The following is an 18,825-nucleotide window of genomic DNA, read 5'->3' on the forward strand; positions in this document are numbered from 1 at the left end:
AAAATACTAGTTTTTTTAGAAACCAGTAAAGTAGGCAGATAGTCAGCTAACAACTGAAACACATGATTGCACAGTTCTGGTTTTTAGTGCTCTTTCTGATTACAAAATAATACATGGTCACTGTAGATAATCAGAAAAATATGAAAATGTACAAGAAATGAAAGTTACCTATGTACTCCACAACTATTAGATTTATTTCCATGCCATCAATATCTGATGCAGATACAGTTCTATTTTACAAATCAAACTACAAATATTTTACATACTTGAGATTTTTAAATAAGATTTACTTATTTATTTATGCATGGAAGAACTGGGGTATAGGCCAGAGGTGCAGGGGTGAGAGGATTCATTAGCAACAAAGTAGTGGGCAGAACAGGCAGATTTACTGAAATACACTGCTAAGAGAAGCAGTAGGTAAAACAGGAGAGGTCTGCTGCACAACATGTGGTTTAGCTCCCTGGCCCAGGATCCAACTCCCATTAGGGTGAGCCATCTTGATGACAGTGCTGAGACTTAACCCCTAGGCCCCATATTTGAGATTCTTTACCTAAGAAACCGTCTGTATTCTATGCATAAGATTGATCATGTTTCAAGTCTCCAAACACATCTTTAATAGTTGGCTATATGGTATTCATGCTGTATAGAGACCATCATTTACTTAACCATCTTCCTATTTGGGAGCATTTAGAATATGCTGAGCCTTTATTATTTCATACACACATTCATACACACATACCTCATATATATAACACAGATACTCACATATACATATATAGTTAGTGAACCATCTTGCCTCTATACCTTTGCCTCTCCTTTTTCTAGGACACATCTTGGTGTCAGAATAAACACATTCTTTCAAGGATGTTGAAACATCTCACCGATTTTCTTTTCCAAAAAAGGGGCACCCAATTTTACTCTCAGCTAAGATAAGGCGGCTCACCAACACTCTTCAACCTTAAAAAGAAACTCCTGGAAAAGTTTAGTTTCTTCAGGCAGTTGGCATACTGGGATTTTTATCCGCTTTTCGTGTTTTAAAGAGTTGTTCAGAAAAGTGACTCTTTCAAACTCCCCCTTATTCCCAGATCCTGTGCGAATGGGATCTGAGATTGTGAATGGGTGCGAAAGGGCTAGGAAGAGACTTCTACGATCCAAGAAGCCTTCCCACCCGGAGCTTGGAATCATCACCATAGGCACCAGATTGCTCCAGCCTCAAGCCAAAAAGACAGATGGAAGAGGAAAGCCTTCCAGCGCTGGCTATTTTGAAAGAGTGGCTTTGATTAAAAAGAAACGGAGAAACAGGTGTCGCTGGACACCGGTTTGGACACTCAGCGCGCGGTCCGGAGGCCACTCCCTCCCTCCTCGCCCCTCCTGCCCCCTCCCTCCCCGCCCGCGGCCAGACCCCCTCCCTCCCGCCAGCCCCGGCGCGGGGCGGGGACGTCGGGGCGGCTCGCTTGGCACCTGCGCTCGGGCCAAGTTTGCGCGCGGTCTCCGTGGACTCTCGAGTTACCTGAGCCGGCACCACGTCAGCGCCACATCATCTGGGCTTTTGATATTGCAAGGAAACAGGAAAAGAGGGAAGAAAAACCTCTGCGAGCGGGCCAATCGCAGGCCGACGGCGCTGCCCGGGAGCGGGGCGGGCGGGCGGGCGCGAGCCGGGCGGCGGGCGCGCGGGGCTGGGCGGGGGCGGCGCGGGGCTGCCGGGCTGCGGGGCTGCGGGCGGCGGGGCGGGCGGCGCACCGGCCGGGCTGCGGCGTGGGCCTGGGCTGTGGCTGGCGGCGGCGGCTGGGGAAGATGCTGCAGTCCCTGGCCGGCAGCTCGTGCGTGCGCCTGGTGGAGCGGCACCGCTCGGCCTGGTGCTTCGGCTTCCTGGTGCTCGGCTACCTGCTCTACCTGGTGTTCGGCGCCGTGGTCTTCTCCTCGGTGGAGCTGCCCTACGAGGACCTGCTGCGCCAGGAGCTGCGCAAGCTAAAGCGGCGCTTCCTGGAGGATCACGAGTGCCTGTCGGAGCAGCAGCTCGAGCAGTTCCTGGGCCGGGTGCTGGAGGCCAGCAACTACGGCGTGTCGGTGCTCAGCAACGCCTCGGGCAACTGGAACTGGGACTTCACCTCCGCTCTGTTCTTCGCCAGCACTGTGCTTTCCACCACAGGTAGGAGGCCCGCCGCGCCCCCGGCCGCGTGGCCCCCCGCACCCTCTGCGCCCCCGACTCCTCGCGGGGACTCCGGGGGCGCAGGTACCGCGGAGCCGGAAGCCGGCGGGGGGGCCTGGGAACTTGACTTGGGTTTACCTCCCCTAACTCTCGGGAGCGGTCCCTAAGCCCTTTAGCGAGGACTTTATGGAGTGCGTTCCTTTTTTCGCGATCCCCCCCTGTTCCCCACCGTCCGGCTCGAATCTGCCATCCTGGCTGCCGCGCGGCGAGACCGGGGGATGGTGGAAACTCCAGAGCTCCGAATCGCTCACCTTCCCCCTGACCCCATCCGGCAGGGCCGAGACTGCAGAATCTAATAATAAAGCCTAAAAGGGTCACCTTCCGTGGGGTGCCTAGTCTTTTTTTGATGGTGCACAGCTATTTCAGCTGTATTCTACCTCGGGCACAGTTTTAAGGGTTGCCCGGTGACATCATCCTGCTCTTTGCAGGTGACCTCTGAGCGGACAGACCGATCCGGTTTCTTTTAAGAGGAGGAGGAGGGGTGAGGGAAGAAAGCATCTGATTCCCTTGATCTGGCAAAATGGGGGCACCCTGATTCAGCAGTATTTTCAACTTTAGGTGTGCGTGGCCATCCTTCAACTTCGCAGCGCCACTCCCCCTACCCGCACTGCTCACCCATCAGGACGCTCTCGGGAGGAGCGTCCTCGGGTGCAGAGGCCGGTGCAGGAGGCCAGCAGGAGGCCAGCAGGAGGCCAGCTTCTAGCTCGTGCTGTCATGGTGCCAGTTTAGATGAGTGAAAGCTGAATTTCTGCTGCCATGCACACACCTGGGTGGAGATATCTATAAATTGGCACCTGGACCCTGGAAAGTATCTCAAACTGTTCAGGGCAGTCCTGTCCCTTCATCCATTCCATCAAGTCTTTGAATAATCATCTCGACTGGCCCAAGGTCACACACTTCCTAGTTACCAGTGTAGTCCTGGAATCTGGGCCTTGGGATTTCCCAGAAAGGAACACTTTCTAACCTCTCCCACCCCCAGCACCTTTACAGGTGAATCAACTTTGTGTTATTCCAACTCTGCCTTCACCCCACCCCCTGTCCACCTTCCAGGATTTATGTGTTTATAACCCTCTTGGGGTAAACCCTATTAATTATTTGGTAATCAGCCATAGTACTCAGTCCACATAGCTCTTGTAACACCATGGTTCAGAAGTCTGGCATGGATTACTAAACTGTTGTGAGTTGACCCTGAAATAAACCCAAGTAAAATAGTAATTTTTTTAGTGATTTTTTAAAATCATCTGAAAGGTAGCCCTAAACAAGACAGACCTGTTACCTTACTTTTCAACTTGCCCACACGGCTTCCTTAGTCTGACGTTGTTATCTTTACTTAGCTGTTCCTCAGATCAGTGAAAAGTCACCAGGCCTGTTTTGGAGCTGGGTTTGTGCTAAAGTGAGAATCATTCATTCTCCACAGCAGTGTTTCCAGGAAGTGTACAACTGGGTCACAGTGTTGGTTAAACATTGTGAAGAATGATGACTTTTAGCACTTCCCTTGTATTTTAAAGAACAAACAGGACTAAATATGTTGTCATGGTATGAGGAAAAGACTATCTTTGGTTTTTCTGGGTGAGACCTTACATAGGAATGCAGCTCTTGTGTCCTCTCAGTGTCATAAACTTCTAAATAAATGCCCAAAGCATTAGTTTACATCTTGGAATCTATAATTATTTCCCAGGTTCTCTCCTGCTCCCTTCTTTAATGAGGAAAAACTGCAATTCTTCTTAAAAAAAAAAAGGGAATAGACATCTGAATATTGGTATTCAGATTGCATTGTAATTCCTAAGAAAGTCCGTATTCATGAAAAACAAGAGTTCATTTAGGAAATCAGTGCAAGGGGCACTTAAGGATAAATGAGATGAAAAAGATGCCTCTTGGTTTGTAAAATTAGCAAATCAATGAATTCTTGTCATTGATAGAATAGAATCAAACTTACTAATTCAAATAGGGCTCAAGTAGACTTTAAAGTTCTATTCTAGATCAAAGACAGTCTTCTGTTGGTTTTGTGCAGATATATTAGCTGGCACCTTTGATGTTCCAGATGCTATCAAAATGCTTTTTTTTGTGGCAGAAGATCAGACAATTTTTAGAATAAAGCAGGTATACATAGTTACTAGATAAATAGTCTCTGGAAAAATACTATAGAACGCAAATAAATTGGAATTATGGTTCATGCGTCTCTGTCAAATAGATGTCAAACATGCTATAGGTTTAAAAACAAAGACTTATGCACACTTTCTATGGCACATGCATGAGGCATTCTCTGTTCTGCCAGGTATGTGTGAATTAGCTATAGCAACATCTGTGTGAGGCTCATAAGAGAACAGAAGAAACAGTGCAATACACTTTCACCTTTTTAGAAGGGAGGACTTTGTACAAAAAAGGGAGAGGATAGAGACTGAGGAATTTCTCACTGCTAAAAAAAATCCACCCAATATATTTATTCAAGATTTATTTTTATACAAGAGCTGGGTTACAGGCCAGAGATGTGGGAGGGTGAGAGGATTCACCAGAGACAGAGTGGGGAGCAGAACAGGCAGATTGACTGAAATACACTGCTGAGGGGAGCAGCGGGCACAACAGGAGAGGTCTGCTCGCCATGTGGGTTTTTCCCTGGCTGGCTGGAATTGAACCCACGCTACAGAGGCTACGGACAGCTTCACAGTGCTGCGCTCAACCCACTGTACCACCGGGGAGACCCTCACTCAAATATATTTAGATATCAAACTGACTTTATTAAAGGACTCATGAATTGGGCAGTATCCCTTCCAGCAAGTTGAGGAGCTCTGCCAGGGGTTGTAGAAAATGGAAGCTTTTATAGTCCAAAAGAGGGTAGGAAAAGCAAAAGAAAGATTTTTTTCCAGGCAAATCCCCCTTCCCTCTTGGGAAGGCAGGGCTGGGGGTGCTTCTATGGATAACCCTGCTAGTGTTCACCAGTGAACTCCAGATTGATTGGTTTAAAATTACACTTTTGGAAGAGGTTGAAATTGTAATTAGGTCATGTATTACCTTTTGATGGGGCTTGGCATAAATGACTCCATTTAGGACCTGCTGTTTCTTTTATAATATCACATTACTTTTAAACTGAATTTTTTCCCCCAAGGATTAAGGAAATGATGTCTTGGTAACACTTGGGAAGTGAGAAATAATTTTATTAAAGATGTCTTTAGTAGCCATATAAAATTCTGAGCAGACTCATTCACCCTTAAGAACAATTTGTCATATCAGTTTACTGTCATTTTGCCTTTTTATTCAACCCCCCCTCTGGTCCCCCCAAGCAAGGCTATGTCATGATGAGGAATGCCTGGTGGAAATGTAATTTTGTATGCATATGAATGGAAAGCTGGCATATCTGGCTGCTTGGTCAAGGTGAAGCACTAGGGCTGGCTTGGTCCCTGTTTCTGTCATGTCTGTAGTGGTGTCTTTTTCCAGTATGCCGCCTTACCCCTATCACAAAGAGATATTTTAAAGCACTTTATGTGCTCAGTAAAGAAACTGAATTTGACTTGTTGCATGGTGACTTTTGATTACTCAGGTAGAGAACTAGCAACATTGGTAGTTTTCAAAAAAGAGAAGGTGGGAAAAGGTGATGGGGCATTTATCCTTGGTTTAAAATTGTTTTCAGTGGGGGAAATGTGTTGGCACATGCAATAGAGGGGCACCCCAGGAAACCCCAAACTTGCACTCTCCAAAATGGGGTTCTGCCATCCGCCACATAAAGAGAAAGCCAACTTTTAGTGTGAAGAACTTTAATAGAATTAGTGTGCATGAAGAGAGAAAAGTAAGGATTTTTTTTCCCCATGAAAACACTCCAAGTTACCCTCATGGGTAAATGCCCAGCCAAACAGGTTTGGCCCAAAGTGGGGTCACTGAAGCCTGAAAGCTTGCTACAAGTCTAAGATACCTTCTGGCAGGGAAGCACAGAAAAGGGGTTCTGAAGCAGGACCCAGAAAGCTGGGACAAAAGGAGCAAAGTCAAAGTCCAAATCAAGATAAAGGTCACCATTGTCAGCTTCCTCATGAGTTTCTCTCCCAAGTGTCTCTCCAAGTGTCTGTATAAGTCTCTCCTCTACGTATCACCTTCTGTGTCTCCTTCCCAGCAGTACCAAGATGCTAGCCTGGCCATGGGAACCAGAGCTCTTCCTTTTTTTTTTTTTTTTTTTTTGTGTGACCCCTGCATGCCTTTTGTGATCTATAGCTTCACCTGGCCTCTTAGCCCCCTCCATCATTAAGTGGGGGTGGGTAGCATGGTACCTCCCCTCTTAGAATAGAATAAGGGTGGCTTTGTCCAAACTCTGCCTCCTGTGCCAAGTCTGATCATTACCTGTTTTGAGCTTCTCAAGCTAAGGATGATTTTTATAGTTTTAAATGGTTGGAAAAAATCCAAAGAAAAGAATCTTCCCTGACACATTAAAGTTCTATGAAAATCAAATTTTAGTGTCCATAAAAAAAAAAATGTGCCTGGTGTATAGCCACCCCCATCTGTTTCCATGTCATTTAGGATTTACTTTCCAGCTACTGTGGCAGAGTTGAGTAGTTGTGCTAGAAACCATATGGTTACAAAACCTAAAATACTCTCTGGCCTTTTTCAGGAGAAAGATCATTGATCCCTGCTTTATAATAATTTTGGAAGGTCCTCAAACCAGAGAGTTAGTTCTGTGTGCTTTGTTTTCTTTGGGAAAACTTTGTATGAGACCACTTAGCCTCTCAGAGTTCTTTGTGATGTTTTTCACATGGTATGCAATATTTAAATTCAGTACTACCACCTCTAACCACTTCCCAAACAAATGATTACTATAGGATGTCACTAATTTTGGGGTCAAATTTATAACACTGACATTGTTATAACAGCATAATAAGTGATGTCCTTGAACTATCAATAAGATGACTTCACCATGCTTTTATTTAAGAAGGTAGAGATTTTTATATGAGTAACTACAACATGTGGGCTTCTGTAATACGTTCTAGAAACATTTCCACCCAATAATGGTCAGAGAGTAGCTATTAGTGTTTAATGTGTAAACTCATCTCTGTCTGTAAAACATCAGTTCCTTGGTATTTTGATTTTTTTTCCTGAAACTACACATTTGCTGTTACCTGTGCTTATTTCACAGGTATCAGTCATGTGATGACATGACTGTGAGTTTTGTCAAGAGTATCATCTTCCATTGTGCCAGTCACCTAGTGAGAAATCTGGTGCTTCTCAGGACAAGTTATTTTATGGCACATTATTAAATGTGGGGGAGTGTTGTCTGTGGAGTAGAAGAGATGGGAGGCTGGAGCCTGAGAGAGCGCTGCTTGATTGTTCTGAAAACCCACAAGGAAACAATTAACTGTGGCTCCGCTTGTGCAGGTTGGTTCCCAGGACAGAAACACCCTGTGCTTTGGATACTCTCTCAACCATAGTTAGTGTTGCTTTTAGCTTGGCTTTATTTTTAAGAGCCATCACTCCTTCCCCATGGTAGCCTCTTCCCTGAAGTACTTAACTTCTGTCTTTACTGTGCTGCCTTATCGCACCTGTTACTGCCAGTTCATGTGTGTCCTCCCTTAAAGAGTGGTCTTGAGGGTAAGCACTGCCTGGGCTTCACTTGGCACCCCAGCACTCAGGAGGTCTGCAGTAAGAGCACATTTCATCACACCTCTTAGTCTGTTTCCTCTTCTGTAAAGTGGAAGAGGTTTCTAGAGCTCTTACTCCTTTTCAAAAGACCTTAGATATAATTTATTATCTTTTTGTAAAGATTTATTTTTATTTATTTATGCATGCACAAACTGGGGTGTAGGCCAGAGGTGTAGGGGGTAAGAGGATTCACCAGAGACAGGGGGGAGCAGAACAGGCACATCCACTGAAATACACTGCTGAGGGGAGCAGCAGGTGAGACAGGAGAGGTCTGCTGTGCCATGTGGGTAGCTCCCTGGCTGGGCAATGTACTATTGCTGCAGTGGCTACGGATAGCTTCATAGGTTGCATCTTAACCTCTTGCCCTACCGGGGAGGCCCTGATTTATTATCTTGATAAGAAAACAGAAACCCAAATTTTACAATTATTCATATAAAAATAATCATTTCTGAGTGCTCATAAATACTCAGTGCACTTCCTAAGGCCCTAAGGAATCTAAAGAGAGAAGGCAGGCATTCTTCAGCAAGGGCTTATTGAGCTCTACACACTTAGGGATCTTGCTTTCCTGGAAGTTATTGGTGGCAGGGGAAGAAGATACAGTAAACAAGATAAGTAACTAAGATACACAGGGTGTCACAAGGGCATATCCTTTGCTAAAGAGAAACATCCTGCCACTCAGGGAGCCAAGAAGTTAGGGATGTGTGTATTAACATGTTTTGGGGGCTAGAGTAGGGTCCTGGGCCACCATCTCTGATAAGGAAGTACAAAACAGCCTTGGGGAGATGGTGGCATTTGAGTCAAGAACTGAAGGAGGGGGAGTGCATTCATTATACAGCTCTCTGGGGGTCTGTGTTCTATTGGAGATGCAGCTCAAGAGCCAGTGCAGCTGGAGTGGGAAGAAGGGAGGTCAAGGAGAAGCAAAGGAAGCAAAGGTATAGTATGTTGAAGGCCACTGCAGATCAGAAGTATTGGCTGTTCTGAGTGAGCTGGAGAGCACTGGGAGGTTTGAGCAAAGGGGTGAAATGGGTTGACCTGCTGTTCTAACATGTCTACCTTGGCTTGGTGTGGGAGGGTGAGGGTGAAACAGAGGGCCAAGGGACTATTACAATGACTCAGGTGACTAAGAGCAGTCAGTGGAAGTATGTGGTGAGAAGTGGTCAGATTTTGGGTAAGTATTGATGGTAGGATCAGCAGGATTTGCTCACTGATTGGATGTGAAGTGTGCAAGAAAGAATAGGCAAGAATAATCCCAGGATTGGGGTCTGAGTCCCTAGTAGAGCGGAGACAGGAGGAGGGTAGAGAAGCAACAGGTTTGGGGTGGAGGGTCTTAAGCTAGGTCACATGCATGATGAACTGGAAATCCCCTTAGTGTGTGGGGGTCTTCATACAAACATGCTGTTGCGAGGTCTGAGGCCTGTACTTACAGTGCAGTAAAAGCTTCCATTGACTTCAACTTGCATCACATGTGACTTTTCTCAGACTACTAAGGTTGAAGGGGTTTTTGAGGGGTGAGAACTGCATTTTGAATTTGGCCTGGAAAGAGAAATAGCATACCCTTAAGTGAAAAAGGAAAAGGTATCCCAGATAGAGAATGTGAATTCTCTGGGATGAATTGCCACTTGATGAATACATTTAATAGTAATTTAAAAACTACTTCAACTTCCAGATGAGGAAGTATATCCAAACTATACATTATTTTCTAATTTAGCTTTCTGTAAGGTTGTATAGAAAACTGGGATGGGGGGCATCTTCTTATTTTCTTAAATTTAACAGTACGATGTTTGATATTTGATATACTATCCCATTATAAAGTGTACATCACATCTAGTTCAAAGAACAGCAATAAGCAAATATCTGCAGTATCTTTTTTTTAAGCACAGCTGTCATTAAGTCACCAAAGAATCAATCTAGGTTGTTTCTGGGGCTTTGTTGTTTTTCCCCTCTTGTTTTCAGGAATTAAACAAGAAAAACATGAATCCTCCCACCTTCACCCCCAAGAGATTTAAGCATTTTAGAAGTTTATCAGCTTCAGATAAACAAATTGACAGTTTGTAACAGATGGGAAAATTATCACATCACTCCCAGAAATACCTGCATCCTTTTCGTTTCTTCCATATGTTTTTACATTTAGATTTAAGCTTTGAAATTATCCATTTGAATAATATGGCTCCCTGCCGTTGTCAGGGTTCTAACAAATAAGCATCCTCTCCTTTTTCTCAAACGCTACAATTTTGAAGTCTCTTCAGCCTGTGAATAGCTGGAGGGAAATGTTTGAAACTAGAATGAATAGATTAGAACATTCTTGTAACTAAAATTCTTAAGATGTCTGAACACCGGTTACCAAGTCACTCAATTATTTAAAGATTGCGGTTAGTGGCTAGGTAGATTAAGTTAATTAAAGTAGCTGGAGAGGCTGCCTTCATGTCAAACGGCCTCACTGGAGACATTCTGAGGAAGGCTGAACCCCCCACATTTCAACCTACCTGCCAACCCAGCACTATCATAGGAACCATCAAGGCAAAGCAGCCTCTCGCCCACAGCCAGCCTGCGCAGATGCACTGCTTGGCGGGAGGGTGCGGATGAGCCCAACCCCTCACACCCCCAAACAGCAGGGAAGAGTTCTGTTGTGTGGACAGGCAATCTGTCATCTGCGACGCCCATCTTCTGCCCCCCTGCCTCCGAAATGCATCTTCCGTTTAAAAATTGAACCAACAAAGATGGGAAGAAAGAACTAAACTAAAATTACAACAACAAAAAAAGCAAACTTCTGTTCGTAGTTATGGAACATGACTAAAGTCTGCTTCTGCTCTTCAGCAACTGTGGCTGAGCAGCTCTTATTTGGAAAGGTAACCTGAATGAAGCTAAAAAAGACAGTTGCTACTGAAACCTAATTATCTCTCGTGCGTCACTTGCAACTACTTTTCATGTGTTGGTTTGTGCTCCTTGTCTCCCACCCAGGTCAAGGCTGGTGGGGGAGTATGTGGACTTTTTTCTTCTGTCCTTGTCTGTCCTTCCATGTCCCAGCCTTCATGCACATCCAGCCAAGTTTTCAATGCTCCCTTGGGGCAGTATCCCTTCAAGCAGGGATGGCCTGACCTTCATTAGCTCAAGGAGTGGTGTTAAATACAATTGTCATCAGTGATGTCAGGCTGAGTTAGTATTTAGAAAGTATAGCTTGATTGAGGGCTGAGAAGGGTGAATTAGCTTTAGGAGAAGACTGGGTAAATGTTGCTTAGAAATGTTCTTCTGGCAACTTCAAAAATTAAGCCCAGGGTGGGGGGCTTAAATGAAAGGTGGTGGGGACAGGAGGTGCAAAAGCATGCACCTGGGGATGGAGAGTCGTGTTCTTCTCAAGCAAGCCCTCATCAACAAAATTCAATGATAATTTCTAAAGAGCTCAGTTGCTTCCTCTGTACAATGGGAAAGCTGACTAAGCTCCTCTTCCACTGTTCACATTCTCTGGTTCCAAGTCTTTGGAGTGTCTGCTGAGTACTTACCTACTCTTTGCCCACCGTATGAGAACACATAAAACTATTGTAAAGAGATAGTCACTGGCCTCAAAAAGCCTACAGTGCAGCTGGGAGACTAAAACTAAAACACTTCTAGAGTGGAGAGCTATAGGTACCTACTGCCTGAATTTTGTGGCTATCTGGGCACAGTTGTAGGATTTTGAGTGGAACGCCAGTATGAGCTGATATATTCAGAGAAGCTACATGGAGGAGGTAGCTTGATATGAAAAAGCAACATGGGTGAGGTCTGGTTTGGTTGTGCAAAGGAAAGAGGGCTTTTAGGAAAATGTGCTCAATGCAGATACCTTTTGGCAAGTAAGTGGTGGTAACAGAGATGAAAGTAGAGGCAGCAGGACTGGATTGTGGGGAGTGTCATTTGCACTTGACTCCATAGGCAATAGGGAGCCAGTGTAGGTTCCTGAGCCTGTGCTATGACAGTTTCACCTGCAGACTGGCCTGTAACAGGAAAAGCAGAAGTCAGGCAACATGGCTCCGAGATTTTGGCAGTCATTTAAACAGAAGAGAAAAAGAAGAGAGAACTGTGCAAAAAGGACCACCCACCAGGATATGGAGACAGAGTGGAAGTAATGGGCTGGGGAGGACCCTAGAAGTACTCAGCCCAAACTCCTAGGAGGGCATGACTGGGAGCTCCCTTGCCCTGGGGGCACGGTGGGGTGAGGGAGAGGGTCCTGGGCTCACACGGTAAAAATTTCCAGCCTGAACCCCTTGTAGGTCTAGACAAGTAGCCCAGCAATTGTGTATAGGAGTGTAAAGCTTTCTGATGTGTATGTGGGAGGGAACAACTAGTTCTGGCCTTCACCTGCTCATGCTCATGTGGGTGGCCAGACTTCAGGTGTGCTTCTGATGGACACAGGCCGTGGAGAGCTGGGTCTTCCAAACAAAAATTTGCCTAGATTCAGCCATAAGTTCATGAATAAGCTCTAAGGGTGTGACTGTGAGTATCGCCTGTGTAGTATGTCAGTTGATTACAAATGGATGTTTCTAAATAGCTTTGAAAAATTCTAATGGAAGCCGCTCCCCAGATCATTTTATACTATTAATGAGCTTTAAGTAATTTCTTTTTGGACATACTACAATCACAACTTCAGCCTAATTCCTGATTGACCAAGAGATAACTTAATGAAGCTTTTGTTTTCAAAGCAAACACAAATACTATAAATACAATTCTTTGCATTTTGTAATTGTTCAAGATCATTTCTCCATGCATTGGACTCTGAATAAGACTGACTGGCTTCTCTTTACTCTCTTAGTATTTTCATTTTTGCTTAATGTTGTTGGTCCATTCTTCACAAGGAAGCAGGGATGGCCGAACTACTGTATGAAAACTCATAAATGTTTTGATGAAAAGTCACCACTTAATATAACTTTATTTATTTTTATTTATTTATGCATACAAGATCTGGAGATCTCACCCCCCCCAGAGGTGAGGGGGTTGAGAGGATTCACTAGAGACAGAGTGGGGAGCAAAACAGGGGATCTACTGAAATATACTGCTGAGGGGAGCAGCAGGCGAGACAGGAGAGGTCTGCTGCGCCATGTGGGTTAGATCCCTGGCTGGGGATCGAACTCATGCCGTAGTGGCTGGTGATAGCTTGAGAGTGCTGAGACTTTAACCCCTGTGCCACCAGGGAGGCCCTAATATAACTTTAAATTTATCATCTTATTCTGTTTTATCATCTTATTCTAAGTTTATCATCTTATTCTAAGTCATCAGATACGATTATATGATTTTTCTTTTTAAATCACACATATTGTCATACTTGGAAAATCCCTATCCTCCTTGCTACCATGTTTCAGATCTTTGAACTCAAAAAGTGCATATCAAGTGCACAATCAAGGTGATTCTTTAAGCCGAGGTTTTCTCACCATTCACGGGCAAGTTGGAGAGAAATACTGTGTGTGAAAGTGCTTGAAAAGCAAAACTTAATGATCTGACTTTTTCATCCCTTTCTCTCTAGCTTCTGAGCATGCACTCTGCTAAATTTCATTGTCACATGTTCCCTGAGCCTCAGATCTCCTGGGTTGTGTACTCCCAGCACAGTAAGAGCACCATAGAAAATTGAAAGCATGGATTGCTTGCAGCAAATTAGAGGTAATGCTTGAATGTTTCCAAAGGCTTACTTAAAACAATTTACTCTAATTGAATATCATTCCTACAATAATGTTACCCTTACTTCTAATATATATTCTTTTTTTAAATTTTTATATTCTCCATACAATTTCACCCCCCTTATTTTAACCTCAATCCCTCCTTTCCTCGCCCGCCTACATTCTTTTTTTAAAAGATTTATTTATTCATATATACAAGAACTGGGGTACAAGCCAGAGGTGTGGGAGGTGAGACAATTCACCAGAGACAGAGTGGGGAGCAGAACAGGTAGATATACTGAAATACACTGCTGAGGGGAGCAGCAGGCAAGACAGAGAGGTCTACTGCACCATGTGGGTTTCTCCCCAGCGGACCGGGATCGAACCGGTGCTGCAGAGGCTGCAGACAGCTTCACAGCGTTGCGCTCAACCACCTGCTCCACCAGGCAGGTCCTAATATGCATTCTTTTTTTTTAAAGATTAATTTTTATTTATACAAGAACTGGGGTATAGGCCAGAGGCATGGGAGGGTGAGAGGATTCACCAGAGACAGAGTGGGGAGCAGAATAGGCAGATGGACTGAAGGACTGCTGAGGGGAGCAGCAAGTAAGGCAGGAGAGGTCTGCCACACCTTGTGGGTTGCTCCCTGACTGGCCGGGAATGGAACCCGAACTGCAGCTTCACGGTGCTAGGCTCAACATGATGTGCCACTGGGAAGGCCCTAATATGCATTCTTAAAAGGGAAAAATCCATGTGTTACCTGTGGCCCTGAGAAGTATGCATCATTTACAGTCTGTTTTACTGGTACCTTTTGCTAATTCTAATGACATAGTGACTGGATATCATAGAGCTTCCCTTTGCCATCAAAAGGTGGGGTTCTGCCATCAGAGTGTGCCCAGGAGAGTGTCCCACTGATTGAATGTTTGTCTATTGAGGGAAAAGGTTAAGTATCTCTGTGCTAAGGCACAGAGTTTAATTAGGCCAATCTCATTATGTCTAGCTTCAAGGACAGGATTTTAAGCCCAATAGTTAATGGCTCAAAACCAGAGGAGAAAATCACTGTAATTTGTGCCCTAAAACCTTGAAGAGGTATGCGCTAGCTGAGCTCACCATGAATTGAATTGATTTTCTCCTTGCTTGTATACATGATGGTTTTCAAAACCATTGTCTCTTCAGCCCAAAAGTGCAACAGTCCTTCTACTTCGCTTGTTTTAGCAGGTGCCATGCATTGGGCTACACAATGAGACAGTTCATTTGTTTTCAGTGTTTTCCAGCCTCCACATACTTCCTCACCTGTGAAGTGAGGTTGGGCTACAATGTAGTTCTGTGTTTCTAAAGAAACCTCCTCACCGTAGGAACACACCAGACTCATTCCTGTGTTTTATCTCATTCAAGGTTCCCTCTTTTGCCCAGCAGGTAATTCTCCATTTTCCCTTAAGTGCAGAGGGAGAGAGAGCTGTGGCATCCAGAAACTTAAGCAATGGAGACTGTCTTCCAGTTTGGCCCCCTTTGGTGGGGGCAGAGAGAACCACCACCCTAGGCCCTACAAAGGCATGGAAGTCCCATGGGGCCATAGGCCTGGAAGACACCAGGACCAAGTACACCCCCTCACCCTTGCTTCCAAATGTGTGCTGCCGGGGTGCTGAGACAGAAAGCCCTTCTGTCTGTGCTGCAAAGTGGGAAGAGGACATTTAGCGGAGGAGCTTCTTTCCATGGGTTAATATGTGCTCTGTCTACTCAGTTCAGGGAATGTTCTCTGAATTTCCCTGAAGGCTATTGACTAAGTTAATGATTATTTTTGTGAGATGTTCCATATGAGTTCACTTTTGCATGGACATTGCCCTGCTTTCTATTTTTTTTAAAAAGATGTAACTTGCAGCTAGTAAGTTTTACATGCAAACAGCGCCCCCTCCCCTTCCCCCAAAGTATCCAACAGAATGTTTTCTTATTAGTTTTATTCAGGTTAGATGGTGAAGTCAGTTAACAAGTTAGAGAACTCAAGAGTTCATTTTTTTCCCATAATCTTACCAGTATTGAATTTCTTTCCCTTTCTATCCCTTTTTCACTTTCTCTTCCCTTCTCTTTCTCCTTTCTTTTCTTTCTTTTTTAAACTGCCAGCAACCCCTGTCCGAGACCTGTGTGGACACTGCTGTTGACTGTGCTGGCAGTGATTTGTCCCCTGTTGGCTGTTGGACTTCATAAGGGTCAGTGAAGACCAGTAATTACTCCTGTTGATGGTCCACGAGCTGCAGGGCTGACACCGGGTGTGGCTTCTGTTCTCTTACAATCTGGTGCCTCTGTCCAGATGCTGATCTTGTCTGTCTCACCATCCTTTCTGATGAATCCATGTGCAGCGGCCTGGCCTGCAGCTTTGTTTCTTTGTCCTTCAGTTGTCCTTCCATATCTGGTTCCTTTGCAGTTCAGCTCCAAGAACTTAGTTTTGGGGAACTTCATATTTGTGAAGTAGTGCTTTTCTTGGAGAAGGTGAGCCAAGAGATCATACTTGTGTTCTTAGAAATGTTTTGAAGCCTGTCTTCCCAATGTTTAGGTCTCCCTGCAGTTCCTTATTAGAGCTTCTTTCTTGAGTTGTTTACTTTGGTTTCAATCCACATGTCCTTTCAGTGAAAATTGTATTGATTGCTACCGAGCGTGTCTTAAGAAAACAGCAGTGAGATCCCCAAAAAACACGGGGTGGAGAGGAAGTTACCGGCAGTACTGGCTCATTTTGCAAGCTATAGAAATCAACACATATTTGATGGCTTTTCCCTTTGCATTCTTCTGACTTGGATTAAACCATAAAAAGATGGAAAAAATAAACCCCAGCATTTTAAGAAAAAAATTTCATTTGTATATAAGAGGGCTCTTCCCCCAGGACATTTTCATGCAGGTCAGTCATTAAAATAAGCCAGATTAACATACTATACTTGGGAAATGTTCATAGCTCTGTAAACCTAATGTTTATTTTTCTGAGGAAATCAAGACATATTCCTGAATGTAAGAATATTTGGCTTTATTATATTTATTAAGCTATCAATTTTGTAAGATAAGATTTGGAATCCTATCTGATCCTTCTCTGTAAAAGAATAAAATTGAGTTGCAAATTTGTCCAAAATATTGAATAACGGCTTATAAAATATTAATCTTATTTATTGTTTAGGGGCAGTCTGAAAGAGACAGGTTTTGGTAGATTTCAGTGTGTAAAATCCCATGTTTTGTGTTTGGAGAGATATTTTTGTTTGGGCTTGGGGAAGAAGATTTGAAAGGATGGGATGCAAAAGCACATGCTTTAAGAAAACAGCAGGAAACCTCCTGAAAGGTAGGTGCCAGGGGAAGACCACTTCAGCTTCTAGTATAGTGAGAGAGGAGGTCAGCAGCAAAACAGTTGTTCCATTTACTCATGTATTGAGCTTTTCTGGGTACCTGAGAGAGTGAAGACAGGTATTTAGCAATGAAAATTATAAGAAAGATAAGGAGGGGATAGTAAGAAATGTACACTCAATAAGAATATTTGCATTCTGGGCCTCCCTGGTCGCACAAGGTGTTAAGCTCAGCACTGTGAAGCTATCTGCAGCTTTTGCAGCATAAGTTTGATTCCTGGCCAGGGAGCTACCCACATGGTGCAGCAGTTCTCTCCTGTCTGGAACTGTTGCTCCCCTCAGCAGTGGATTTCAGTCAGTCTGCCTGTTGTGTTCCCCACTCTGTCTCTGGTGAATCCTCTCAACCTCTGCACCTCTGGCTTGTACTCCAGCTCTTGTGTGCATAAATAAATCTTTTTTAAAAAGAATATTTGCATTTTAATACTGCTTTTCACACTGCTCTCACTGTGAAAACATTCACATGTGGATAGTGGGGCAGACCTGATCCCTGTTTTGCACATGGGAAAGCCAAGTCCAGAGAAGGTGAATGTCTTGTTTAGCCAGAAGCAGGCAGGAAGTGGCATTACAGGTACCTCCCAGGGCACTGCCTGTGCTAGGAGGCTCTTGGAGAAAGTCAGGAAGGTTGAACTTCAGAGTGTTAAGTAGAAAGGGGGAGAGGAGCTCATGGATTGTTATGGCCTCTTGGTGCTCTTTGGCAACAAGGGTCAAAAAGAGGAAACCTCTCCTGTTGCTAAGGATTCTGTCCTTATGCTCCCTTCAAATAGTTTAATGAAAAGCTGAAAGAAAATGGAGATCCTCTCTTGGGAGTAGACAGATGCCTGATTGAATATTTTAGTTTGCCAGTGTGTCCCGCTGAGGCATTGGAGTATGAAGTGGTCGTTTTGTCCAGATGGAACACTTGAAATAGAAAGAAATAACTATTTCTTCCCAAAATTAAATTGACATATTGTCACCCTCACTGGTACTCAACTCTTCTATCTCTTGGCCCATATCCCAAAGAAGAATGTTTAAATATCAGCAGTTCTCTGGTCCAGCCTAGCTATTGTTTACGCTATTTCTTCAGAATGGAATTATCCTAAGCAGGTTGGGGGAAGGGATATATAGGCCCAGCACAGAGAAATTTTAGGACATTGAATATATTCTCTATGATACTGAAATGATGGATACCAGTTAAATGTGCCTAAAGATGGAACAACGCATTCCCCAAGAGATCAAGGACAACCACTGCAAGAACAAAAAGGAGTTTATTGCAGGCTCGAGTCTGGGCCCACGACACGCACTGACGCAGCAGCGGATATCGAGAGCCCCGAACTCAGGAAATGGGGATTTTTTTATGGGGTTACAAGCAGTTTCAAAAAATTAAATCATGCTGGCAGTCACTCATTGGCTACAAGGATGCATTTTCCAACCTTGGTGCGCACGGATATAGTCAGGAAGAGATGCAGTCCCATTTATGGCTAGGTCTCCCTCATTGGCGGCTGGGGATGGTCTGACTCTGCCCTACTGGCCACCCGAGATAGGGTGAGGGTCGAAACTGTCTCTGGAATGCAGTTTGTCATTAATGCAAAACCTAAAATACTAAAAGGGCGGAAACACACAAAATGGCGAAGCAATGGCTAAGAGTACTTTTGTTTTAGAATGGCTGTTAAACACAGGTTCCACATTAAACATTTGTCCAAATCCATCAATTGTTCCACACCAAGAATGAACCCTAATGTAAACTGTGGTCTCTGGATGAAGATGACATGTGTCAATGTAGGATCATTTGTAACAAATGTACCCCTGTAATTGGGGGTGTTGGTAATGGGAGAGGGTTTACAAGAATTCTTTGTACCTTCCTCTCAATTTTGATGTGAATCTAAAAATTTAAAACTGGACTTCTCATAATGGCTTAAGTCAGTAAATGTCTATTGTCTGTATTTGTTTTCATATTTAGGGACCACTTTAATCTGTTAATGGCAATTATTAATTGGTGAATGGACTATTAATAATTAATATTAATATG

General features: G+C 44.2%; 1 protein-coding gene across 1 annotated transcript in view; it reads left to right on the plus strand.

Annotated features, from left to right (window-relative positions):
• Positions 1 to 1,794: 1,794 nt before the first annotated feature.
• KCNK1 (potassium two pore domain channel subfamily K member 1) overlaps positions 1,795 to 18,825 on the plus strand; it is a gene marked incomplete at its 5' end in the record, with an annotated part of 56,043 nt that continues 39,012 nt past the window's right edge. The window contains one exon of the mRNA XM_084253296.1: positions 1,795 to 2,149. Within this exon, the coding sequence (XP_084109422.1) occupies positions 1,795 to 2,149 (355 nt within the window). The remainder of the gene's footprint in view (positions 2,150 to 18,825) is intronic.

The sequence above is a fragment of the Talpa europaea genome, assembly GCF_964194135.1.
Source record: "Talpa europaea genome assembly, chromosome: 14".
Lineage (NCBI taxonomy): Eukaryota > Metazoa > Chordata > Mammalia > Eulipotyphla > Talpidae > Talpa > Talpa europaea.